The sequence below is a fragment of the Crocuta crocuta genome, unplaced genomic scaffold (genome assembly GCF_008692635.1).
Source record: "Crocuta crocuta isolate KB4526 unplaced genomic scaffold, BGI_CrCroc_1.0 scaffold70, whole genome shotgun sequence".
Classification (NCBI taxonomy): Eukaryota; Metazoa; Chordata; class Mammalia; order Carnivora; family Hyaenidae; genus Crocuta; species Crocuta crocuta.
The window spans coordinates 7,954,816-7,981,724 of record NW_027528417.1 but is presented as its reverse complement, the minus strand read 5'-3'; the positions used below and the strand labels follow the sequence as shown (position 1 = coordinate 7,981,724).

General features: G+C 53.4%; 1 protein-coding gene across 9 annotated transcripts in view; it reads right to left on the bottom strand.

The window, feature by feature from the left end:
* Positions 1-737: 737 nt before the first annotated feature.
* XXYLT1 (xyloside xylosyltransferase 1) overlaps positions 738-26,909 on the bottom strand; it is a 159,069-nt gene continuing 132,897 nt past the window's right edge. The window contains exons 4-8 of one of the 9 annotated variants that reach the window (XR_013332748.1): positions 6,144-8,045; positions 3,937-4,217; positions 3,483-3,599; positions 1,628-3,289; positions 738-976 (exon numbers count right to left, since the gene is read on the bottom strand). Coding sequence is in view for 1 of the 9 variants with exons in the window: in XM_077754354.1 (XP_077610480.1) it covers positions 7,649-8,045 (397 nt within the window). In the remaining 8 variants the exon portion in view is untranslated. Of the gene's footprint in view, positions 977-1,450; positions 3,290-3,482; positions 3,600-3,657; positions 3,731-3,936; positions 4,218-4,862; positions 8,046-26,909 lie in introns of those variants that run through there. The other 8 variants (XR_013332751.1, XR_013332746.1, XR_013332750.1 and 5 more) reach the window with 8 other exon arrangements.

Here is a 26,909-nt window from a genome sequence, read left to right as displayed (position 1 = left end):
AGCCCACCTGCTTCACCCAGACTGTGCCTGGAAGGCTGCCCCTCCCCTCGGTGACTCCCTAGAACCTGAGGGTGCTGATTGGGCTTTTAAGTGTTCATTTCTCCCTAGGCCTTGAATTTCAGACTCTAGCCCGCCTCCTTTCTGCTACAAAGGAGGCAAGCAAGGTCAGGAAATGCAAAGTCACTTGCTTGGGGTCACACAGCAGGGGCAGGGCAAGGACGGAAATCCTAGTGACCTGAGTCCCACCCAGACCCTGGATGGAACAGTCTTTAGTTCATACGTATCCACAGAGCTCAGGGAATTCCCTCATTTCTGGAAAATGGTAGCTCCCTGTACTTATCGTTGTCTTAGCCTTCGTGAGTCGGGACTGGAGTCGGTGAGTAAGGAACAGAGAATATGTTATCTCATTTAGTCCTCACAGTGGCCAGCAGATGGGTGTGACTGGGAGGCCCAGAGAGGGCAAGTATGTTCCTCAAGGCCACACAGCCATGCTCTCTCTCACCAGGGGCACCTATCGTAGGGTTCTTGTTGCATCCTCCAGGAGGCATCCCTTACCTCCAACCTGGATCCCAGGGTACCCCTCAAGGTGCACCCGCGGCCCCCTGCTGTTCTTACCCACAGCAGTGAGAGACCACCTCACTACTTGAGAGCCTGTGTGGGAGCAGAAGCCCACCCATCCTCTTCGCCACTGTGGCCCCGGAACTCGGCCCACGGCAAGGGCCTGGTAAATACCTGTGACTTGCACAAATGAAGAGCGTCACAACTGGGGTGTCATCTGAGGTCACCCTCCTCCATAGCCCACGCTGTCTGCACAGAATTGCTGGCTTTTCCCCTGGAGTGAGCGGTGGGCAGCCCCAGCTCTCATCATCCCCGGCACGGGCACAGGTCCTCCGGAGGCCACCTCACCCGTCTGGCCAGGCCCTGCTCCTTCCTGCCGAGCGGCGTCAGTGTGCCCGGGATCTTCTGTGCATAGATCCTGGAGAGGGCAGAGGCAGGTGGGCCCCTGGGCTCGTGTAGGGATCTGAGTCCAGAGGGAAGGGACAGAAGATAGGCCCTGCCTCCTACAAACAGCAGATGACCTTCCCTGGTGCAGGGCCAGCCCCAGTGGCAACACCAGTGTCACCAGGGAGAGGGAGCAGCCTGCACAGGGAGCCTGGGCTCCGGCTCTTGCTCAGGGAAGGGCGTCTGGAAACCTGGCAGAGGGCAGGACTGATGCGGAAAACGCCCCCAGCGGGAGAACTTTGAGGGAAGGAACAGAGCGTAGTTCAGAAAAGCAGGAAGGAAGATGCAGAGGGGGGCTGTGGGTCCCTGGGCTTCCACAGCAGATGCTCTGGTGGGCTGCCCAGACCCCCCCCTCCCCCCCTTCAGGGGCCAGACCTCATTCTCCTACGAGGGCTGCTGTGGATGGCCCAGAACTGAGGCCCTGCCCAGNCGGACAGGAGCCGGTTGAAGGCCCTGGTCCCGGGCTCCAGCCAGGGCTCCTCGGCAAGGCTGCTCCAGCTCTGGGGTCCTTCATGGGGCCCGCGGAGGCCTCTTGTCATGACCGCCTCGCCTCTTCCCTGCCTGGTCCTCCTCCCCACAGAACGCTTCCCAGAAGGCCTCCCGCACATACGTCTCCCAAGCCTGCCTGCTGGGGACAGCAGAAGCCCACAGAGGCACCAGGAGGGGATGCCCGGAGCGGGTGGTTGTCCTGACTTCCTGGATTAGAGGTCAGGTTAGCTCCCCTGAAAGGTGGGACGGAAGGAGAACACAGGTTTACCAAGGAGCTGTTGGCCTGTGATGGTACAGAAGGGCCTGCGCTTTTCAGAGCCCGGGTGCACTTACCCTTAGAAGACTGTCACTACTGCTGCCACGCCCTGGCTCAGACCGTCGTGTGAACAGGAGAGGAGCACTCGCGTCCCGGCAGAGTGCTCCCAGAGCACGGAGACTGCCCGGCCCCAGCGCCCGGCTCTGTGCCGGCCTGTGCGTTGGGAAGCGCCAGGCCCCGGGCTGGAGGAAGGTGAGAGGGTTGCGGCTGCCTGAGGACTGGGAGAGGAAGCTCCAGAGAGAGGGCCAGACGCCCTCATCGAGGAGCGCGGGCTTCTACCTGGGGGGAAGCCGGGTCGAGGCCAGACGGCAGGCCTTGGGCTGACCGCAGGCCTCCCACAGCGCCGCGTGGGGCTGGGGACCGGCTGAGGTGTCTAGGGCCTCGGAGGCACTTTCCTCCGTGGGTTGTCTCACCTACTGCGCACGGCCGTCGCGGGAGGGCCGCGAGGCCAGGAGCCGGCTGACCTCTCCCGTCTCCCAGACACGCACCCACCGGCCAAGGCCAATGTTGTACCACTCACGCACCACTCACACAGAGAGCAGCCCCGCCTCGGGCCTCACGTTTCGGGGAACTCCAGTAGGCTCACGGCTCCACACACGTGTCCATGCTCAGAGACGTGAACTTGAGCTCAGCCACGCAGAGGGAGCGAGGCCTCATACAGGTGAGAGCGGGAAGGGCATTCTGGGCCCCCCTTAGGCAGAAAGGTGGGCACACGTGCATCTGACCATCCAGCGGCGTTATTCCTGGACGTACCACACAGGGGAATGCCTACCAGGTGCACGAGGGACAGGACGACATTGCTCACAGCAGGGTCCTTTGTGCGGGCGTGGGGTGGAGTGAGGAGGCGGGTGGGAGGTTACGTGGGTGCCGGTGGTGCGGCCGAGGGTGGGTATACTGGCGAGAGCACGCCGCGGGCAGCAGGCAGCGTTGCGTGTGCACGCGTTAAGGAGGGTGGATCTGAGAAACTCAGCGCCGAATGGAAAAGAAAGCGCAAGAGAATGCGGAGTTACCCAAACTGAAACATGTACACGAGATAGTAACGCCGTTTTGCACAAACGCAGAAGACACACAGAAAGCACATGAGGATGTGTTAGGGGCTGGGGGAAGGAGACCGTGATCTATGGGGATAAACGAACCGAGAGGCCTCACAGGGGACAGTGGTGCGGATGGGCCCGGCACCGAGGGGCGTCATGAACTCACCCTCCACGCTCGAGGTGGGAAGCGACGGTGAGAATGTCAGGGCAGAGCAGGTGGAAGGGACATGTTGAGAACTTCCGGCTTCACTTACACCCCACACCGAACAGACCGGCCCAAGCACCCAGGCTGTCCGTACCTGGCGTCCTCACAGGCCCCACTGGAGCGCGTGCCGGGGGACAGCCACAGGTGACGACACCATCCCTGCCCTGAGGAGCTCACCAGTCAGGACAGAAACTGGTGGAGACTCTGAAGCTCAGTCGGCGGCTTCTCTGCATGTTCTGGAGGCTGCCCAGAGCCAGAGAGGAGGAAGGAAGAGGGTTGAGTGGGAGCTTCTTGCTTTTTCCACAGACACCCAGGTCCCTGCTGTCTGCAAGGCCCTGTCGGGGAGGTGAGACAACCCGGCTCCCTGCTCCTGGGGTCCTGCTCAGGCCCGTGGGTCCGGGAGAGGGGCTCAGGGAGCGACTGCAGCAAATCCTACCTGTCGGGGAAAGCGTGGAAAGGCCCCTCCGGCCCCGAACGCAGGGCACTCGGTGAGGTTGCCGACTGTATGGGGCGGACGCATTTCCGTCGGAGCGGGGCCACACGTGGAGACACTCTGGGAGCACACCCAGTTAGAGAAGCCTTCCCTCCAGGTTTGTTGGCCTTTGCAAGTACCTCGGGGAGTGGCAGGCCAGTCCACAGGGCGGCCCCACCAGGCCTCTCTGGCTGGGGGCTCCAGACTCAGTACTGCTCAGGGAGAGATGCGTGGGGGTACGGGTCCGTCTACAAAGCGGCTCTGCCTGGGAGGCTCTTTGGGAGACAAAGAGGCCAAAAGCAGAGGGCTGCGGCTCGTGGATGGCACGGAGTCTCTCTGGATTTAAAGACCTCCTATAGTTTGTCTGCGTCCCTCACTTCGCCTGTTCAGACTGGGGCGAAAGTCATGCCAACTGTACCTTGTGAGTGAGTCTCCGTTTGAATGGTCGTAATTTCCAAGTTGTGTAAATGATGAGTTGAGGTCCGGAGGTCTTGCATTTGATTTAGACTCCCCGCCACATGCACGCATGAACAGAGATGGATGCGTACGACACGTGTGCTGGGAGCAGAGAGGTGCTTGGAGATCGCGTCCAGTCCCGTAGCCCCTTGTAGTCCAGAGGGGAAGGGCTTATCCAAGGACCCCTGGCTTCCCGGACACGGGTTCTCCAGGGTGGTATGGCCAACAAAAATACCAGACCGCCTACAAGCAAGCGTCTGGTCATCCACTGGGCTGAGGGAGGTGCCACCAACACATTTAATGTGCCCTAAACGGCTGTCACTTTTTATTTTAAAAGGATATTTTCAGTGGGAGGAATCCCCTTGTGTCTACATATTATTTCTCTGCTTGCCAAGGCCTTACCATCACCTTTCCTCCTACCATACTCCTTTGAGGGAACTCTTATTGCCGGTGTCTCGAAGTGGGGAAAGAGGTGACCTTGGATGTCCCAGATTGCCCAGGTGGTGAGAACACAACATGGATGCAAAGCCAGGCCTCTGCCTCAGGTGTGAAGTTCTCTCTACCATACCCCCCATCTGCTTGGAAATTTCTGCTCGTCCTGCCAAACTTCACCTTCAGCCAAACCTCTGTGCCGTGACTGTGGACATGAGCCAGGAAGCCTTAGAATGAGCAGAGGTTTGGCCTTTTAGTGCCAAAGCAGGTGCTGAGGCACAGCTAACTTGCTCCCTTAGCCGGCACCCTCCTGGTGCGCTCCAGCTAGGGGCCCCCTGACCCAGCACCCTGCTCTTTGGGCCGATGAGATGCTATGAAAGGGAATCTCTTCGACAAGCCCACGAGCTTTCCAAAGGCCAAAAGATAATAGAATCAGAAATGAAAGCAGAGGCTGGAGATGCTATTATTAGGCCACTTTTATTTAGAGAACTAGGGCGTCCATAGGCAAAGTTGAAAACCCAGAGCCTACTTAGCCGAGATTATGTTTTCTTTCACGCGGTGGTCACAAGGGCCAACCATGAGTCATAGAAGGGCCAGGACGATACGTACCTGTAACCGGGGGAGGGCGGCGGCTACAATTTTATAGCATGTTATTGTTTATGACAAAGGTAATCAGTGTTCAGAAACAGAGACACAGATGAAGACAGAAAGCACCTTGACCCTTCCAAGTACCCAGAAATGTTCTTCTCAGGCTTCTGTTCTAATCGTTCCTACCCGCACATGCTCTGCAGTGAGAGCTGTCATCACACAAGTTAACCACAGCACGACTGGGTATGTTTGCACGACATGGATTGTAACAGGATGCCAGGGAGGAACCGGCCCTCCAACGTCTGTCCAAAAGGTGCTCACCGTCAAGCACGGGGACACCCGTAGGCTTGCTGGGCTGGCGAGACTGCCTGCTGGGTACTATTTTGCTGTCTACCAAGGCCACTGGTGACGGAGGAGCGGGGAGCTCCTGCCTAGGGGAGCTCAACAGCAAATGAGGAGATCTCGTGTGCTTTTGCCCATTTTGAAAACCCAGTTTATTGGTTTTTCTTTGCAATAACAAAAGACTCACAGCTACAGAAGTACGTGAATTATTAAAATCGATGTAGGAAAAATACCTTTGTTTTTCTGAGTCTAAAATTCTCTAGCCTTGTATCCACTTTTTCCCATTGAAATAATTGTTTATTTTTTTAATGTGGTGTTTCAAACATACGGGTTTTAATTAAATCGAGCAGAACACCTTCTCTTTTTACATATACACATCCACGCACATATACGTAATCTTAAAAATGAGGATCACGCCATACATATAATCTTATATTTTGCATTCTTTACTTAACAGTACATTGTAAGCATTTCCCAAGGCATTAGATATTCTTGAAAAGTATGGTGTTAATGCCCGCATTATTTTATTCCTTGGATGTAACATACATTATTTATCCGCTCCCCTAGTCAAAACTGAAAGTTGTTCCCGGTTGTTCTCTATCAAAAAAACTCAGTGTGATAAACAATGACTCTCTGTCCACAGCTCATGTTATTTTCTTATAATAAATTCTAGAATTTGAATTGCCTTCGTGAGGTTGTCATGAGTATTATCAAGAGCGTACATAAATCCCCCCGATGCCATGCACACGGCAGGCATTCAATAACTAGTAGCTATAAATAGGAAGTCAAGTACCTAAGAGAACATACCAGTTCTGTCAGAGCAGAGAGGCAGGAGAGGACTGTGCTCCGCTTCGTCAGGGGATGATGTAACCAGGGAGCCTGGGCTGGGAAGTGGGAAGGGAAGGCGATGTTTTTGCTCCCAGGAGCGGACGGGCCCGCCTATGCCCACAATGCAATGATTCAGTGACACAGCCCTGGCGCCCTCCCTCCTCCTGCCTCGGACATGCTCCTCCGTGGTCCACAGAGACCCACAGTGAGCACATTTAGCTTAATCACCTGGACGGGCCGGGGAGCAGGGGGTGGGGGTGGGGAGAGCTCTGAATGACACTGATTACGCTCTTGATTCGGAACCTTCAGGTAGCAGGAAGCTGTGATCAGAGGACAAACCACATAATCATTGTGTTCTCAAATGATTTATTAGCTGTTCTCACTCATGGTGAAAAATAAAAAAAAGTAAATGAAACTGAGATAAAAAGAGATGAAAATCCAACTGCAGTCGTCAAAATCCAACCGCAGTTGTCGTCCCCTCCCCCCCCGCCCCCCCAGGAACTCCACTGGACTAGACAAAATGGACCTGGTGTCTGCACCTTGCAAGGGAACTCATTCAGAGAAGAGCCGAATTCCCTCCAAGGTACAGGGTCTGATATGATACAATAAGAAAGTCATAGGACGACTTCTTAAACAGAGACTGAAGGCTTATCAGCCTATGAGTGACACCCCTTCCGAGCCACACGTTTATGCGCATACACTGCTGGGCTCCTCTTCGGAATGAGTCTTTCCCGTCCAGACAACTCTACTGCGTGTCCTTGTGGGTGGCCGAGCTCTGTTCTTTGATGGCGGATCTGATTTCCGAGCACAGTCCGGTCACCTGAAGCTGCCTGGATGAATAAGGGATAATGAGGTTCTGTGATGTCGTTGGGAGAGAAAAGCCTGGAGGCTAAAATAATGAGCCCGGTTTTCTCTGTGGGCCACTGCTGGCCATAAAGGCTCTCTCCCCGCAGAGGTGGTGACCTTTCAACCTACAGAGGTCATGCGGGCAGGGCGGACGAGCTCGCAGCCTCCCGGGGAGCACATGCAGAAGGCTGGTATCCATCCGGATGCTCAAACTCTGGGCTGGCCGATAAAACCCTGGCTGGCTCGTTTTGAGCTCCCCGGATCTACAGCAGTACTGTTTTGTTCTTTCCTGCAAAATGGAAGCATGTCGATTTGAGATAAATTTATATCTGGTCTAAGAAAGGCCGGGCATTTCCATGCTTTGGGGGCTGAGGGCACGGAGCCCCATTTCCTTTCTTCTCTTTAAATGCCCGCTTCCCAGCCCAACGGGAAGATGTCGATGCCTGGCCTCCTGGCCCCCTGGAGAGAAAGGGCCCCGCGCACCAGCAGTGCCAGGCCGGCCCCACCGGGTGGCCTCGGGCCAGCGACCTGCGGGGTGCGACAGCGCAGCGGTCATCGGAAGGACATCCCCGCGGAGGGTGTATGGGAGGCGCCCCTCGGCTTCCAGGGGACCCGAGGGCACGGGGGCGAGGGCGCGCCTAGGCCTCCGGGATAGGGGTGTTGCAGTTCCCGTGGTAGATCTTGACGTGGCCCTCGCACCGGAAGTAGGCCTCGAAGACGTCGCTGTAGCCGTGGTCTCTCCACCAGGTGCACAGCTGGCGGTTCCAGGTGCAGTCCAGCACGTGGAAGAGCTCGGGGTGCTCCATGCCCACCACGGTGAAGAAGTCCTGGTCGCCGAGGTGGCCGCGGAAGCGGTACTTGTCGGCCAGCTGCCGCACCCGCGCCGGCTCCAGCAGGCGGCCGTAGAGGGCGGACTGGCGCAGCGCCTCCAGGTCCAGCAGCATCACCCCGCTGTTGAAGCCGGGGAGCCCCTCGGGGGGCGGGCTCCCCACCCGGGTCTTGGGGTTCTCCTGGCGGAACTGCCAGAACGCGTGCCTGGGAAGGGGAAAGAGATTTTTTTTTAAAAATTTTTTAAATTTTTTTTTTTTCTGAGAGAGAGAAAGAGAGAGAGAGCATTGAGCAGGGGAGGGGCAGAGAGAGAGGGAGACACAGAATCCAAAGCAGGCTCCAGGCTCTGAGTCGTCAGCACAGAGCCCAACGAAGGGCTTGAACCCACGAACTGTGAGATGATGACCTGAGCCGAAGTCGGATGCTTAACCGACTGAGCCACCCAGGCGTCCGGAAAGAGAGCAGATTTAACGTGGCCTGTGCGGGTGGGACGTCTGCCTGGGGCCTCACAGCCGGCCTGGAGGGAGAGGCCACTCTCACTGCGATGGGGAGGTGGGGGGTTTGGAATCTGCATTGCGCCCCCGGGGGGCAAGCAAGCGCGCCCTCCTCACTGCAGCCCTGTGGTCTTCCCATCGGCCTCCGCTACTTCACGACACGGCGTGGGGAACGGGTGTGTAGGGCTTGGCAAGCAGNCTGCGAGACAGGTGCCCTGTGGGACGGTAAGGTGCTTCACAGCTGAGGAAATTGATGCACAGAGAGGTTCTGTAGCTTGCCCAAAGTCACACAGCTAGTAAGCCGCTGCCGAACCAGGGACTGAATAAATCCAGGCATCTGTCACCAGAGTCCACTTCTTAAGATGGTAACAATTCAGATAAAGCTAGCTTTCTTGCTCGCTTGCTTGCTTGCTTTCCTTCCTTCCCTCCTTCCTCTCTCTCTTTTTCTTTCTCTCTCTCTCTCCCTCCCTTCCCTCTTCCTTTCCTTTCTTCCTTTATTTCTTATTTATTTTGAGAGAGACAGAGACAGCGTGAGGGAGGGGGACAGTGAGAGGGGGGAGGGAGAGGGGGAGACGGAGTGGGGAGAGGGAGATAGAGAGAATGCCAAACAGCCTCTGCACTGACAGCATGGAGCCCAACATGGGGCTCAAACTCCCAAAACAGAGAGCATGACCTGAGCTGAAATCAACAGCCGGAAACTTAACTGACTGAGCCACCCAGGCGCCCCAGGTAGAACTTTCTAACCCCTTGTCTTTGTGTGTGATCTTGAAAAGGAGAGGAGAGAAGCGGGAGTGAGGCTGGTGAAGACATAGGGGGCTAAGTGCAGGCGGAAGCAAAACCGTGGTCTGCTCCAGAACCAGCCTCACTCACTGAGGCCCCAAGCCCAGCACGACTGAACGGGCGGCCGGGGTTGGAGCTTGGAACAGCTCCGGGCACACGTGCACGGCTTCAGGCGGAAAGCGGCCGCGGAACGGCCAGGTATTAGGGCTGTTTTAGAGAGAACAGCACCTCGGTGTCTGTTTCTCTCCAGGCGGGTTTATAAATCTGATCTAGGCCCACAGTTCATGGGGTGTTAGAGCCAGAGGGGCCCTTCTAGGTCCTTTATCCAAATGCTTCCATTTGGAGAAGGGAAGACAGACCCAGAAAACTCCTTGTGGGTGATGACATTAGAGTGCTGACCACCCTGTTCTCCGCCCCCCCGAGGCTCCTGTGCAAGTCCCCGTGCGTGCGTGCGCAGGGGTGGGCGGAAGGGGGAGGTAGAGAGGGGCCCAGGCTCCATGTCCCCAGATGCGCAGTCAGCAGAGGAGCCCGCGACTTTGCAGGAAGGGAGAGAGATGGCAGGCCCTTTGTCGTGGGCAAGGGGCAGGAGAGCAATTCGCATCAGACTACATCCCCCTGTTCTCACCAGCCTCACCCCTTCCCTCAAGAGTCCTCAGGATCGGGAACCAAGTCTGCCCCCAGCCTGGAAATGCCGTGCCCGTGCCTGGGCCTCCCCAAGGTCGCTCCCCGACCGCTCACTGGGCAGGGTCTGTGTGGTGAAGAGGAAAACCAGGGACCCGGCCCGTGGCGGCTGCAGGGATCCATTTTCCAGTTCCCACACATTTCTGTGTGTCCGGGAGTGGAGAGACCTTCCCCAAGGTCTCGCATATCACAAAGCGCACCGAGAGTTTGATCCTGGCGAGGGGAAAGCGTGCCCCTTCGACGTTCTGACAAGTGGAATAACAGCTCTATTGTTTGGATTTTGCCATAATTGGACCGTGAGTGGAACAGAGCTCTGGCGCCTGCTTGGTGATAACAACCTTGGCAAAAATTAAGCTTCCAGAGCAAATGGAGATGCCAGAGCCCTTCTAGCCACAAAAGCCTCCAGTGGAGGGATCCTGGGCAGTGGAATGCAGTCCGGCAACTGTGTCTTTTTACCATGTCTCTTCCAAATGGTTAACTTCAGGTCCACCTTGCAAGCCAGCTAAGCTTCTACCAAATGAATGTGGGCCACCGCAGCATGGGAGAGGAGGGGCCCTCCACCCGGGGGGGGGGGGGGGTGCCTTCCGCCCAGGCACGGATTCACCCTTCGGGGTGAGGAGAGAAGCATTCACCAGGGAGGGAGAAGTCTGCAGCGCAGAGGCAGGCCTGGGGAGGTCCTGGATACCGTGAGGTCGTCAAGTCTACCGTCCTGTGCTCCCCCCACATGACATCTCTCCCCTTCCCAGAGGGCCAGGGGAGGGCACGCGGCGCGGGCTGGCAGTGCGGGGTGTGTGGGAAGGTCTGCCCTCCCTGCTGTGTGAGGCCTCTCCGGGACCGCCAGCACCCCTGGGTCCTTGGCACCTCACGCGGTGCCTGCACGGCCGGGCATCAGAACAGAGCGTAACCGACAGGGAACGATGCAAAGGTAAGCGCGGCTCAGGCTCTGTGACCCTACGTGTCATCTGCTATCAGGGGCAGGAAAACGGCAGAATGCACAGCTGCTGCTGCTGATGGAAAGCAGGCCACTTGGCTGAGCGCTCAGGCCCCCACCGCCACGTCTATCTGGCCTAGTGAGGAGCCGGGGGACCATGAGAGGGTGCTCAGAGGTTCTGAAAGGGTTCAGCGGCGTTTCTACTCTTGAGCCAGCAGGGGAGTGGCGAGGCCATCGCAGCCCTGCGGTACCTCCCCAACGTCAGCAGAGAAGCCCCCCGAGTCTTCCCTGTCTATACCAGACTGAGCCAGCGCCAAACCTGCTGGGTTCAGGACGGGGGCCCAGAGGCACGGGGGAAAAAGCCAGCATCCTGCTAGGGGAGGCCGTAGCCCAGGTGGCTCTATGGTAATAATGCCTGGCCCTTCCAGCGCTATGGGCACAAACAGGCATTTTATGGCCAAGACAGAAAGCACCAGGCCTGGGACATCCGCACATTATGACTCGTAAGGAAAAGTGAGAGAGAGACAGGAAACTGGGAATGAAAGCTGCCCAGAGAGGTCTGCCGAAGCAGACAAGTGAATCTCTAAGTCCGAAATTCTCTCCAGGGCGCCCTTGTTTAAAGCATGCCTAGCACCCCCAAATGAGCCCAGACAGACAGCAGCCACTGAGTGCAGTGGTGGGTTTGTCTGGCCTCGGTGTTGGCTGGGGGTCGTGGAGGGCCGGCACCAGCCCTGGGATGGGGAGAACGGCACAGAGGCGTGGAGGGAGGGCCTGAGCTCCCGTGAAGGGCTGTGACCCAGTGTGACACGGCCTAACAGGGTGGTGTCACCGATTCCTCGCCTGCCACGGCCGTTAGAATGCAGGCGGTAACGAGGCGAGGGGATAGAGGTTCTCAGGGTGGCAGAGGCAGGCCCGACTCGAATACGAGGCCTCCGCTCTAAGGCCCCTTTTATCTTTTGCCTCACATTCCACAGGCTCAGGTTCCCAGGAGCAGCATTTGGATCTTAATCTCATTTCTGAATTTGGCCGACACGCCCAAGGTCACAGGCTCTGGGGACCAGGCCATCAGGTGATGCAGAAGCTGCCGGTGCTTCACAGAGAGGGGGTCAGCCCCGGAGGTGGGTCAGAGAGTGCCTCAGACCCTCGCCTTGCTCGCAGGGCCTGGGGCTGACCATATATATTCACAGGGCACTGCCAGTGTATGTGCTGAGGCTGCAGGAAGCCTCTGTATGAATGCAGGTATCTGGTTCCAAGTCCGGGAGCTTCTAGAAGTTTCTCACATTAAGTTCCAAGTTCCAAGCCCACAGTCCAGCCATGTTGGTCTGACGCATCACCTGGACGTGGGCCTCTGTGGAGGCTTGTTCCCATCTTCCACTGTCACCTGGAGGCTCACATTAGAGGGGATAAGATTTCGTCCCTTTCAGGAAGAGCTTCAACTGCAAAACAAGCCCCCGTGCAGATGGGCCCATTGCAAATACTGAGTCTTTCCAGAAATCAGCGAGCCTTGTTGGGGAAATACAAATTAAGAACCTTCAAGCACATTCTTCCACTTATGGGCAATGAGTTTTCTAAATTTGTTCTATTGAGGATGTCCTAACTAATGATCATAAAAAACCTTATTAAAAATGAGAAAACAGGGGCGCATGGGTGGCTTAGTCGGTTAAGCGTTCGACTTTCGCTTAGGTCATGATCTCGCGGTTCGTGGGTTCAGGCCCCGCGTCGGGCTCTGTGCTGACTGCCAGCTCAGAGCCTGGAGCCTGTTTCAGTCTGTGACTCCCTCTCTCTCTGACCCTCCCCTGCTCACGCTGTCTCTCCCTATCTCTCCTAGAAATAAATAAAACATTAAAAAAAATTTAAAAAAAAATGAGAAAACAAGTTTCATGATGAAAAGCCATCTTCACGGAAGGAAGTATTTGAAATATATTGAAAACAAAGTCATTTCCTCTCTCAAGTCTTTCCCTGTTGATCACTGATCAAGGCCACACCGCCAAGTCTCTGGCGAGATGAAGGCGGGTACTGGGGCGATGCTTCTAGAGGAAGCCAAAGATTGTAATTCGATGTTTGCCCTCCATAAGGATGGATCATTCAGATAAAATTTATGTCTAGTGATAACTCTGATTCTGGGAAGGACTCCCAGCTTAGAGTCTTCTAGGTAGAGCAGTTAGAGAGTTAAGAGAGGAGCAAAAGTTTCTCTTGAGGCTGCGGGGTCTCAACTGCCTTCAGCTCAAAATGGTCTACAGGCCAAAGTGGCACATTTGGAGAAGACTTGTTCTGAACTCTTGCGTCTCTCTCAAGGCGAGGACAGAGAAAGTGACATAGAAATGCTGCCCCCATGGGCCCAGGAATGTGAATCTGTGATGAGGTGCCAGTGTGGCAAAGGTTACTGATGGCGGGACCCTGATGGTAACCCAACCCAAGGGTGCCCCCGCAGCCCTCTGGACAATGCCCGTCCTGGCACTGGCCCGGGAAGACCCCAGGCCTCCAAATATAAGAGCCTGTACATCACTGCTCGGGAGAAGCTCAAATCTGGTTGGACACCTAAGACCTAACCAAGAGTCTGTCAGGTCTGCAGCTGGCAGGCTGGGCTGCTGAGGACCCACAGGTAGTTGGCCTGGCATGGGATGGCCAGGTCCCAGCTTGGTTCCCCGATCCTGCCCTTCCCCTGCGCTGAGGCGGAGGGAGGGGCTTTCATCACGACGAAGCCAAAGCCATAGTTACCTGGAGAATCGGCTCATTGCCCCCAGCAGGCCCACGGCACTGGGGGACACAGGAGAGAAGTGCCCAGGACACACGCTGCGGTGCTTTCCAGAACAGTGAGCAGAATGCAGGCATGTGTCGTGAGGGGAACAGAGAGGAGCACGTGGAGAATTTAACCTTGTGTCCAGAATTAAGCTCAATCAGTCCAGCGCAGCGCCCTTCCCCCTTGCAGAAGAGGGTGTTCCAGCCCAGAAGCTGGATGCCAGGGGGACTATGTGGGCATGGCTGACCCAGGCACAAAGGCACCCGAGCTGCCACAATACGTGTCACTTCTCAAGCCCAGAAATAAACCCTGCGAGCCTTTCCATCTCATTTAAGCCAGTTCATCAAAATCTCTGCAGTGTGTGCAGTGCTCCTTATAAAGGCATTACATTAAAGACTCACAACAACCCCTCTACATCCTCAGCACTCTCTTCAGATGTCTGTGCAGGCATGCCTGGGGCTGCCTGGACTTCTGTGACTTCTCAGCTTTCTCTGTGTACTGGGGCCTGGGCTTAACCAGAACAGCCAACGTGGATTTGTGTGAATGTGAAGAGTGGAATTTTTAAAAACCAGATCAAAGTTGGTATTAAAATGAGATGCTAGTCCAAGCCACCACCTGAGGAAAGTAATTAGGAGCCTCTGAAAATAACAGCAGTTCTGTAGCAGACACTACTCCTGGAGTCATACTTCTTCTGGAATATTCTCTGGTCAAAGGGTAGCCTCTCCTCCTCAAGGGTTCCCAACCATCCCCTCTTCGGTCTTTGTCCCCACGGCAGCACCGGTACACTGACTGAGGAAGATGTGTCCTGACCCGGACCACATCCAAACGACTTAGGCACTTATCTGCGCCCACCCACACCCCAAAGAGGCACCCGTCCCCCAAACCCTGGGGCTGGCAGAGAGGGGCTGAGCTGCTCCACTCTTTGCTCCATGTAGAACCTACAGGGCTGGCTTACCGGGGAAGCTACAGGTTTCCAGCTTGGTCCCCGCCTGAGAAAAAGCAAGAAGAAACCAGCTGTGGACACGCCCAGGGAAGGAGGCTCAGAAAAGAAATGAACCTGTCCAGGAGAGCCAGGCCAGGCCCCACGACAGCCGTGTGGCACCAGCCGGCTCTGCCAGCCTGTCAGCGCTGCTTAAACCCACATCACGCCCCTGGGCAGGCTGGCATCTTCTGCGCTGCCGTCTCGTCGAGGCCTCCTCCCTCGCCACCCCTTGCCCAAGACCAACAGACGCCTGGCCACACGTACACCGGCCTGGAGTGGCCCAAACAGGTCTCCTTGCCGCTCACTCTGTCTAGACACAAACGCACAGCGTTGCTGACACAGGAAATGACTACCTGGCTCAACCCCCACACCTCCTGCAGAGCCAGGCGCCTCCTGCGATCTTGGGAAGCCCTCACCAAAGCAGGCTCTTTGAGCTCCATGCCCTCCTCCTCAGAAGGGCATCCCAGAAGCACATGTCTCACTGAGCACCCGCTGAGTCGCCCGCGTCTCCCACAGCCCGTCTCTGCACGTGTGGGGACCTGAGGCCCATGCAGGTGTCCATTCTCCCCATCTTCACACGGCCTGCTCTTCCACATGGGCAGGAACCCCAAGGCTGCATGCTCAGGGGCCCCTCTCTTCCAGACAGGGAAGGAGCTTGCTGACGCCATGCTGGCCAGGACGTGCTGCTGCTTCTCCATGACACTCTCCTGCGCCTCTCAGCTCAAGCCTGCCTCTAGGAAGGTCCTGAGCGTTTGTGTGTGTGATGCTGGGGAAAGGGTTGTGGGGCAATTCCTCAGGCGACTTTATGAATCTGGGTGTCTGTGCGTGAGCAAGGGCGGCTGCTAACACAAGGAACCAACCACAATGGAGCAAGAGCCTCCCGGGAGCAGCCAGCCTAGAGCCCCGGGCGTGCCCCTGAGTGAGTACGATTCCCACCGCAGGCCGGCGGCTCAACAGGAGAAAGCCAGGTGCTTTCCGGGGCTGCATTAACCAGTCTGACTGGGAAAGAGCCCTTTATCAAAACCCTTCCTCTCTGGTCCTTGGCCTGGCCCATAGGTACTCAACAGCGTCAGAGAGGGTCTTGCTTGTTTCCAGGGAAAGGCTTGAGACTCAGGGAACCCAGCTCAACATGTGATATAGAGCAGTGTTGTTTCTAGGGTCTAAAAACAAAGGCGAGAGAGAAAAATGAGACCAATGGCCAATTCATCTTTAGCAAGCAGGTCTACATCCTGACCCCTCCATCCCCACCTGAAAGCAAACTCCTTTGCTCTTACTCAGAAAATTACGGTGTTTCAACATACTGTAGGGGGTACCTGTTGATCCTGGGACCACCTAGGGGAGACTGGGGGACCCCTCTGGCATGGTCCCAGGCCACATCCAGCGTGGAGGGCCCTATGTGGCCAGAGAGGCAGCACCATACACGACAGTGGTACAAACGTGGAGCTCAGGGGGCTCTGAGTGGGAGAGGGGACGTGTGATCCCCGGAAACCCTGCTCTGTTCCCAGAGTGCACCCCTAACACACCCACACACACACACATAGACCCATACCACTCCTCCGCCTTCGGGAAACTGAAGTTCTGCCTCCCAGCTAGTTCTGCGTCCTTCCTCCTTCACAAAGAAGCACGATTTGCAAGGAGGCGATTCCGTTTTCAGTTCCAGCTCTTCCCCGCGCCCTGGTAACATTTCACACACCTATTTCACAAGCAGGGTTGAGCTTTCTCTTAACTGGTAATTAAAATCAGAGCACAGAGACAAGTTTTGTAAAGCTTGGTTTTCATAGAGGATAGCTTTTCTTCTCTGGATTAAAAAAAATGCGAATCTTGATCGAAATGGGAGGCTCCCACATAAACAAGTAAAGCCCACTCAGTGTTCCGAATTCAGATGGAATGTGAAGCTCTTTTGCCTGAGGTTACAAAGAATTCAAACTCGCACAATTTGTTTCCAAACTTAAGAAGAAAAAGCAGGTTAAAATGCCAAGACTGTGCTGTGAACTTGGAGGCTGCACTTTTACCTCACCAGGCTCCTGAGAACGTCTTCCTATTTCTCTATTCTTGTCTTCAAAAGAACAGGAAGTACAGGCGAGTTAGTTTTTATCTGCCCCTAAGGTCCAGTCCCCTATATCAGGACTGTAGTAACTTCAGGCTAGGGACAGCCCCTGGAACGAGTCTCTGTGCTGAGCTGGTCATGATGTAAAAATAAATACATATACACATAAACACACATCCGCACTCACATGTACACACACATACATGCACAGACTCACAAATACATGCATAGACTCACACGCATGCAAAGACACATATGCATGCACTCAGATGTGCATGCATACATTCATACACATACATGCATACGCTCACACACACGTATACACTCACAGACATGCAAACACACATTCATACACTCACATACACATGCACACACATATGCATTCAAAAATATACATGCATACACTCACACACATGCATACACTCACACATACATACACACAGACACACATATATGCATACACTCACAGACATGCAAACACATTCATACACTCACATACACATGCACACACATGCATACACAAATACACATATATGCATACACTCACACTCACACATGCATACACATATACACGCATACACTCACACACATGCATACACTCACACACCTGTAGATACTCACAGATACATGCATACACTCACATACATGCACATATATCACACACACATATGCACATATCTACACACATACCTACACCCACACATGTACATAAACATGCATACACCTATACACACACTCACACAGACTTGCATATGCTCACACATACACACACTCATCACTCACACACACACACACACACACCCATCCATACTGGTAGATGACATTTGCTGGATGCTTAGTACCTGCAGGCCACTTCTAAAATTATTTACATGGATTATCTAATTTCATCCTCACAACTCTGACGCAGTTACAGCAATGGCACTAATAATGGCAAATGCTTATAAGGCAGCTCACGCCAGCACATGTAAGCACTGTTCTCAGTGCTCTACGCACAGCTCACCTTTGAAATCTTATGAGCGAAGCACAGTATTATCCCCATTTTACAGATGAGGAATCGGAGTTATACTGAGGTGAGGGAATTTGGCCAGTTCCCTAGGAGGCCTGGCTCCAGAGCCCCAGAGCCCCTGTGACAACACCGTGCTGCCCTGCCGCTGTGAGCACCCTGTGACCACCTGCGAAGACGCACGCAGCCTGAAGCACCTGCTCTGCCACACAGTCCCACAGCCCCTCCGCTGCTCTGGATTCAGCGAGGGGCATGGACGGAGAACAGACCACCCTCGCCAGTCACCTCGCATGGAGAGGCCAGGTGGGCAGAAAGAGCGCTCCGCCCCAATGCTCCAGGCAGAGGAAGATCGGGCTACTGAGGGAATCAGGGAGGGCCCATGGAGAGTACAACCTCACCACTAACGAATGAGAAGGACGGACCAGCAGAGCCCCAGAGGCCCTGCGGGACGCAGGGGTGGGGGAGCAGAGCATGCTCCAGGGCCTCCAGCACCAGTCCTCCAGTGCAGGGCGGAGGAGTGCGTTTCTATGCCTGTAGAACGGGCAAGCGCATAGCCAGTAGCAGGGGCTCAGCAAGGGGGTTGGGACAGAGTTTCTAGCCGAGCGATAAAAATGTCTAGGAAATAGTGGTGATGGCTGCATACTGTGAATGGAATTAACACCAGGGACCATACACTTAGAAACAATTAAAATGGCAAATTTTAGGTTATATATTTTCTACCACAATTAAAAAAAAAAAAAAGGTGGTAGAGGAGAAGCCACTGGACCAGCCCCTGACCTGCTGAGCTCAGGTGACACTTCTTCCTTTAGGGATCTGACAGTGGGAGCCCTCATGCATCACGATGGAATCACATGGAGAGAAAGTCTCGCTCTCTGCCTGCATTCCCCATGCCACCTGCTCTGGGGGTGGCTCCCTGGGCACCTCTGCTCCCAGGCCAGTGGTCTCCAAGCCACCTTGAGGCCTTTGGTCCCCACGGGGCTGTGGCCTCCAAGCACAGACCACTCTGCAATCATGATTTATCCGCTCTACAAAGTTGTGGATGTGAAAGGAAAAACTGTGGCCGCAGAGTACTGTGTAATTAACGTGGAATGTTCTGGGGGAGCTGAAGACATGTGGGACAGAGGTCAGGTTCTCAAGCAACACGTGGCTTTCTGTTTAGGAAGGACTGTTTTTCTCCTTCTCCCTTCCCAAGAGATGGAAATAACAAAACTCTGAGGAAGAAAGAAACCTGTTTGGCTTCAAACATACAAAACAGAGCCTGACGCAGGTACATGGATTCACACTGGGGGAAAGTGGATGGGCCATGCTCTGTCCCCACTGCCGCCCAGGCCTCACGACCACAGAGAGAGACAGTCAGCACACGGGAACATCCCCTGTCCAGCCTGGCAGGGCCATCTGGGGCCTACACTGACAAGTTTGGACCCCGTCAAGCTGCTGACGTAAAACCCGTTCCTTACAACAAACTGGTTCATAAGCCCCTTTCCCCCTGCAAGTTAGGGAAGACAGAGCCATGCAACGAAGAATTAAATGCAGTAACTGCGGTTGAAATTTTGTTCGGTATAGGGGTTCTTAAGAAGAATTTACCTCTTCTTAAAGTTGTAGCTTTTGGTAATATTGGGGGTTTGTTTCTCGCTGAACACCAGTGGAAGATGGAAGAAAAAAAGTTCTCCTGTCTATACTTAAGAAGACAGACTAGGGGCGCCTGGGTGGCTTAGTCGGTTAAGCGTCCGACTTTCGCTTAGGTCATGATCTCGCGGTTCGTGGGTTCGAGCCCCGCGTCGGGCTCTGTGCTGACTGCCAGCTCAGAGCCTGAAGCCTGTGTTTCAGTATGTGACTCCCTCTCTCTCTCTCTGACCCTCCCCTGCTCACGCTGTCTCTCTCTCTCTCTCTCTCCTAGAAATAAATAAAAAACATTTAAAAAAAAAAAAAAAGAAGACAGACTAAATAAAGTACAATAAATAATTCTGGAGAATCTGGAACTTACAACTCCTACAAAAAGCCTTCTGAGATCCTACATTTGGAACGAACCTCCCCATCGCCCTCATTCCTACTGCCTCCTACAACGGGCCATCACTCCTTGCAACGAGTGACCCAGCCAGGTCTGTCCCCTTCTCTTTCCCAGCAGCCCGTGGACCTCCAATGGACAGGTGGACGGGGCTGGTTTCCTATTCATCTCTGAACCTCCTGCCTACACACTCGTGTGGGGTCTTGTCTCAGGGAGTGTGACCTACCCGGGGCGGAAGTCAGTGACCGCTCCGCATTTTGACTTCCAAGGTAACAAAACAGATTGGTTTAGCGAGGACAGGCAGGTGTCCACAGTCTTCCACCCTGACACTGAGGTGACATCATGCTCCTCACTGCCAACTCCTCAGCACAGCACGTGAGACACTCCAAGATTTGGCTCCTGTCCCTGTCCGGCCGCATTGTGGTTGTGATATTTACGATCATCCCATGTGCCTCTCTGTTCTATTAACCGTGCATCCTTGGAGGACAGGGAACGTGTCTTTCCATATCTGAGTCCCTGCTGCCCTGCCCAGCGCCTGGGACAAGGTAGGGACTCAGTCCACAACAACCGAAGCAAATTCTCGACAGGTATACCTTCACCAGCAAAGAGTGAGGATGAAACCTGCCTTTTCCAAGACACCGAGGCTCCACGTTCGGCCAAGTAGCCAAGGCCCCTTCCGGTGTCTATGAAGGTGGCTGGGAGCAGCCCCTCCACACCTCGCATCCGTGGGGCAGCCCAAGGCACCTCGCAGCCCGTGGCACTGAGGCTATCACCAATAAATGCCACGTCACCTTCAGGGCCTGCCACGCCACATGTCAGTGCTGTGCCACCGGTCAGGGCTGGGACGTGCACCCCCTGACTGAACATGATCCACTTGATTTCTAGCACAGACACAAACGCTGCACCCCCACCGCTGCCTTCACCGAAGCCACCCAGACCGCGTTAGGAAAACAGACCTCCCGACACAGGTTAGCATTTACATTCTCAGGGCACTGCCACGGTGAGTGTGGCTAAAGAAAAAACAAAACCAAAAACCCCTTTGCAAAACCACTCCCTTCCCACTTACTAATGTTTCTAGATATGTATGCAACCTCTGTCTACTTTAAGTAGATATTTTTAAAACACTAATTAGCCCCAGGGATAGTCCTTTTTTGTACACTATACATTTCTGTGAGATTTGGGCAAAATATGGTGGTGTGTGTGTGTATCTCCGATTAGCACATTTTCTGAATGAAAATGAGAATACCTGGCTCTTTATAAGATGAAATATATGAAATTGGGATACATCAGAAAACACGTCTGCCAGTTCTGACTCCATAATTTTCTAATAGTGAGGTTAGAAAGAATGTTTTCTGATTTTGCCTAAGTTTTTAACCTCTAAGGAATGAAAAAGGCATGGCTCCACTTATGGCCAGCACCTGATGGAGAGCACAGACAGGGGCTAGTGGCCATCAGCGTTGTGGGCAGTAGACGGAAGGTGCAGCTGGAATCCTCCGTGGAAATAGGCACTTGAGGGGTCAGAGCCTGGAAGTCGGGGCCTTAAGGATGGGCCTCCCTTCTCAATGCTGGCTGCCTGATGGCTTGGTCATCAAGAAGAGGAGTGTAGACACGCAGCACCACCCCAGCAGCCAGAGGCATCACTTCTGGAATCGTTAGAGGTTGCACGGGCCTACGTCATACTCGCTCAGGGCTCAGAAAGAACCAGTCTGGGTGAGGCAAGAAAGGAGTTAAATTTAACAGGGAAGATGTTCTTTGCCTTTTAAAGGCTGTTGACATTCACCGTCTCTGTGTCGATAAATGAGGGGAGAGACCTTCTGGACCCATCAAGGGGAAGTTACTAGGCAAGAGAACAGTGATTCTGGCCTTGGGAAACTAGGGGGGAAAAATGTGAGAGAAACAACGTAATCCCATCAAGTGATCAATCTAAATGGCATCCTCTGACCTCACAGAATAAAAGAAAATCAGAAGGGGGATCAAGCAGGGCCACGCAGGATGACAGCCCCTGATGTCCCTGCCAAATCGTGTGTGCTCACCGGCCTCCCGGCAGAGCACGGAGGCCTGATGCTCAAACAGCTGCCCCCCCCCCCACCTCCACCCCGGCCCAGTCTGTTGCTTGGAATTCCGAGCACATCTTCCTGGAACAACTATCTCCTAAGGCCGACTCGGCTCCCTTTTATACCTTCAACACAAATGGACCTAGGGTTTCGAGGGACCCCTAGTGAAAGGAAGAGGGGCACCCAGGCCCATGAAACGGACTGGCCAGAGCAGGGGTGCGCAAGGCCCATCCCGAGAGGTCAGTGGTGAGGGGTTCCCCCGTGTGCGCGCGAGCCTGTGTGCGCAGGTGCACACAAGCGCGTGTGCATTATAAGGGATAATGGGTCCATAGGAGGAAACCAGGGCTCCGGAAACAGCAGCACAGGGAAGCGAGTGAGAGACACAGGAAGTGCTAAGCCCGAGGGGATGGTTCTGTCCCTAAAGCTGCGCGTTGAAGTCCCTTCTTCTCACCAGATGAGTCTTCTCCCTAAAATGAGTCACTTCTCAGGTGGGAACAAAGGCAAGCTGTTCCCTGAGGCCAGCAGAGGGGGCGTGGAGGCAGTGGCCGGCTCCCGCTGCTCTTCGCAAAAGGACATTTGTGACTCAGCTGTTCAAGAACATGATGCACAACCGCGTGTTCACCGAGCAGGATCAAAGCCTTGAGTGTCCGAGCGGCTGGCGGTGCTGTGAGCACGGGGAGGCCCGGGTCACGCAGACCTGAAGAGCACTGAACGCCGAGACAGGCCGCCGCTGCTGCTGCGGCTCCGCCTGGGCCACCGGCCTTGGGGAGAAGGCAGGCCTGGCGCTGTCCTGACTTCCGCGCTGGGAAGGAGAGCTGCGGAGCAGCTCAGTTTTAAATGCTGGCAACTAACACACATTAAACAAAAAAACGCTGCAGGCAAATTAAACCACTCTTCCGCCTGGTCTGTCGGACACCAGTCTGCAGCCCTTTCTCCGGAGTGCTACAGTCGCAGGAACCGCTCGGTTCTTTGGTCCCCGAATCTAGCTGGAGGCCAGAATCACTTTGGACTGTGTTCAAAATGCACATTTAGAGGCCCCATCCGAGAGTACCTGACGCAGAACCCCCCGGGGCGGAGATCTGCATTTGGAGAGATGCGCTGGGTGGTCACGGTGTGGCTGCACAGACGTCTGGGGACGACTGGCTGGTCTGTAGTTCTAACTTCCTTGCATTTACCAGTTTAGCCATATTCACTTGTGTCTCCTACCTCTGCTTCATAATGATGAAATACGATTACAAGACGACAAAACGATTAACACCAGGGGTGCCTGGGTGGCTCAGCTGGTTAAGCTGCCGATTCTTGATTTTGGCTCAGGTCATGGTCTCATGGTTTGTGGGTTTGAGCCCTGCACTGGGCTCTGCGCTGATAGCCCGGAGCCTGCTTGGGATTCTGTCTCTTTTCGAAGACCCTCTCTCTCTCTGCCCCTCCCCTCATGCTCTCTCTCTCTCAAATAAACTTAAAAACAAAAACAAAATGGTAACACCACAAAAATATTAACCAAGGCTTCTAAAACTTTCCCTTGGGGAAAGGACAAAGGCCAGTATGGAGGGACGGGGGACACAGCTGGTACCAAGTGTATAAAATTGTGTCTTATCTAAAGGATTTATAAAGGGGCGCCTGGGTGGCTCAGTCGGTTAAGCATCTGATTTCGGCTCAGATCATGATCTCACGGTTCATGCGTTTGAGCCCCGCGTCGGGCTCTGTGCTGACAGCTCAGAGCCTGGAGCCTGCTTCAGCTTCTATGTCTCCGTCTCTCTCTGCCCCTCCCCTGCTCATGCTCTGTCTCTCTCTGTCTCTCAAAATAAACATTAGGGGCGCCTGGGTGGCTTAGTCGGTTAAGCGTCCGACTTTCGCTTAGGTCATGATCTCACAGTTCGTGGGTTCGAGCCCCGCTTCGGGCTCTGTGCTGACTGCCAGCTCAGAGCCTGGAGCCTGTTTCAGAGTCTGTCACTCCCTCTCTCTCTGACCCTCCCCTGCTCATGCTGTCTCTCTCTCTCCTAGAAATAAATTTTAAAAAAATAAACATTAAAAAATATTAAAACAATAAGAGATTTATAAAGCTTTAATATTCTACTCTATAATACAGCCATATGTGTTTTAACATACCAGTTTCCCTGCTACTAAATCTTTGAGTGAAATGGACTCTTCAGGGAAATGCAGTACATTATTCTTGTGGCTTGGAGGTTCCCAAGGGCTTCCCAAATACAAGTGTCCCCAGGGTATTTACCAAAGCTTGAGAGGCACAGACTTCCATCTAGATATAACATTATTTCATTGGATCTAAGCCCAATGGCAAAATGCCACATGAAGTCCACAGGAGGAAGGGTATAGCAGACTTCTTTTTAAATTCCTCTTCTTGAAAAAAAAAAAAAAGGCGTTGCGTGTGTGTGTTAGAAATGTGTTAGGAGGGGAAGAAAAATAGGATATCATAACAAGAAATCGTCCTCTAACATAAAGCTTTAAAAGGTTAATGGCTCAAGCGTGGCTTGTTTATATTTTTCATAAAAAGAAGTAGTCAAAGAATATTAAGCACTTAAATTGCCCTAAAGGCTCTACTCGTCTAGGCAGCTAGGACCACAGCTGGAGAATTTGCTCACTGTGCTGCTCCGTGGTGGGGGCAGCTCAGACACCTCCGGAAACGACAGCCCCACCCTGGAAGTTCCAGCCAAGTGTATGCGTCCATGTCCACACCCAGGCCTCAGAGCAGTGACAGGGAGGCCCGTGTCAGCCATCACCTCGGGTCAGAGGATCAGCGGGTGCCAGGTACACACATTGCCCTCGGAGCCCTGAACACAGAGGCCCTGAATGCACCTGTGGGCCGTTCTGCCACTGTCAGTGGACTTGGGAGGAAACCAAGATATTCCAGTCTTGCTGGGCTTATCTTTTCCTTCCCGGTGACATCGTCAACTATCACCAGCATTTAAAGTCAAAACACTTCTCTTACCCTACTACCATTACCTCTTAATGAGCTTAAAGCCTTACCTTTTCCTGAAGTAATTACATTTTAGTAAGTGTGAGAATGTCTGATTAATTTCAGGCAGCATTTCACTGATGTGTAACATTTAACTATTTATTTGAAAGCCACAGATGCTGATTCCTACAGAAAAGGAAGCTTTAAATTAAACGTGGGCTCTTTATGTCAAGTGTCCAACTTGTCATTCATAAAGTGATAAACAGTCAATAAAATTACTGTATATTATCACTATGAGAAAAATAATAAAACTCCTTGTGGAAGTCAAGTATACATTCATTCCATCATTCACTAATGGTAAGGACAGAGAAATGCTCTTGCTTTATTCTGCACTTCATCCTGCCCCCAAAAAGGTCTGGCCCCAGCTTGGCTCCAAAAACACCTTCTCTCAAAGGATGAGCTACTTCCTCTCTCGGATCCTCAAAATGGTGTCTAAATCTCATTAGGTGGAACGTTCCAGAGCCCAGTGATTCTAAGATGTTGAGGGGGAGGGGCCCCAAGAAGATTCTCCCACCTGCCTGCAGCCCTGGATGTGACCCAGGTGAGACCCCTGCTGGCGAGGTGTGAAACTGCACCCAGCACAGGAGGAGGTCTAGAACACTCTCAGCAGAAAACTTCAGTGGCCACCCAACGGAGTCAACAAGTGCCCAGCCCTTTCTACTCTTTCACCACTGTCTTCCCACTGCCACCTCTGCCTCAGGTGATAATGCACTATCCACGGGCAAGCGACAGGCTGGGCAGCCCCCATCCTGAGAGGGGAGACAAAGCATCAGCCCTCCTAGGCCGCAACTAAATTCTCCAAAGCATCCCCTAGAGGGAGGGGAGGGAGAGAGGGAGGAAGAAGACACTTGGAGCCCAGGACATCTGGCCAGGGATCCCACAGCCGACAGATAAACTGCTCCTGGCGGTAATAAAATCAGGGGCTCCTTAGAGTCTTTTTCTGTTGCTAACAGGATTAAAACATAAAAATAAATCCCAACCGCACAGAGGCTCCCTCCCCTGCCTTGTGCAGAGAGAACATTTGTTTTGTTTTGCCTAGAATGACTTCCATTTACAGCTTGAGTTCAGTAAGACTAAAAGCTGCCTCCAAACTCCTTTCGAAAAGAAAAGGGGGTCCTCAAAGTGCCAGAGGGCAACACCAACAAAAGCAACCAGTTTTTTCCCTGCCATTAACCCCTTCGCCTCAAGCACAGGGTCAAGGTCTACCAGCACTTCCCCCTCTCAGCCTCGGGAAGCAGGACAATGGAAATGTGAGCAAAGAGAAACCACAGAGGGCCTGGCGGGGCCATGTCACACTTGAGGTGAGGTGAAGGCGCCCCTCCCCAGCTCATCCGATTTCAGCAGACCTCTGCACACCACTCCCCACGTGGGGGTCCAGCCCCCTAGCAGGCGGCCTGCAGGGGCCTCCTGCCCAAGTCGGAGTTCTGGGCAGGGCCCACCACAATATTTTGCTCTTCCATCCATTCTTGTTTTTCTTCATTAAATATAACTGCATGTTAAAACCAGCCAAATAGAAACATGAATTAGAAATGCAAACCCACCTAGCAAGATATAAAAAGAATCCCGAGGGGCGCCTGGGTGGCTTAGTCGGTTAAGCGTCCGACTTTCGCTTAGGTCATGATCTCACGGTTCATGGGTTCGAGCCCCGCGTCGGGCTCTGTGCTGACTGCCAGCTCAGAGCCTGGAGCCTGTTTCAGTCTGTGACTCCCTCTCTCTCTGACCCTCCCCTGTTCACGCTCTCTCTCTCTCTAGAAATAAATTAAAAAAACCTTAAAAAAAAAAAAAAAGAATCCTGAGAACTAGGTATATTGAAACCTTTCTCAAGAACCCTCAACTGCTACCAACTGCTGACTCCTTTTTTTTTTTTAACAAATAGTTTATTGTTAAATTAGTTTCCACATAACACCCAGTGCTCATCCCCACAAATTATCAACTGCTGACTCTGACTCCTGTTTTACTTGAGACTTAGTAAAATACTTCTCCTTTTTAAAAAAAAAATCAATTTCTTATTTCTAAAATACATGTTCAAAGTGAAAAGGCTGAAAAATGTTACAAACCATAAAGGAAAAGTGCCACTTCCATGCAATTTCGCACGCGTGAAGCTGGAACTTGGGTATTTGGGGCATTTCAGCTTAGGAAAGCGACCTGGAGACTGTCTTCTACAAGGTGCTAGTGTTCAAGTCATTTCCTGGTTCTTACTGTTAATAACAGTTAAGGTAACTACCACCTTGGGAGCCAAGCACTGTGCTCAGAGCTTCACCTATGTTTTCTTTACTTGTAATAACCATCCCAAAGGTACTGTTATTTTTTCCAAGACAGCAAAGTCTGAAGGAAGTGAAGTAACTAAAAAATGACAGGATTTTAAATCACCCTTGTCCATCTG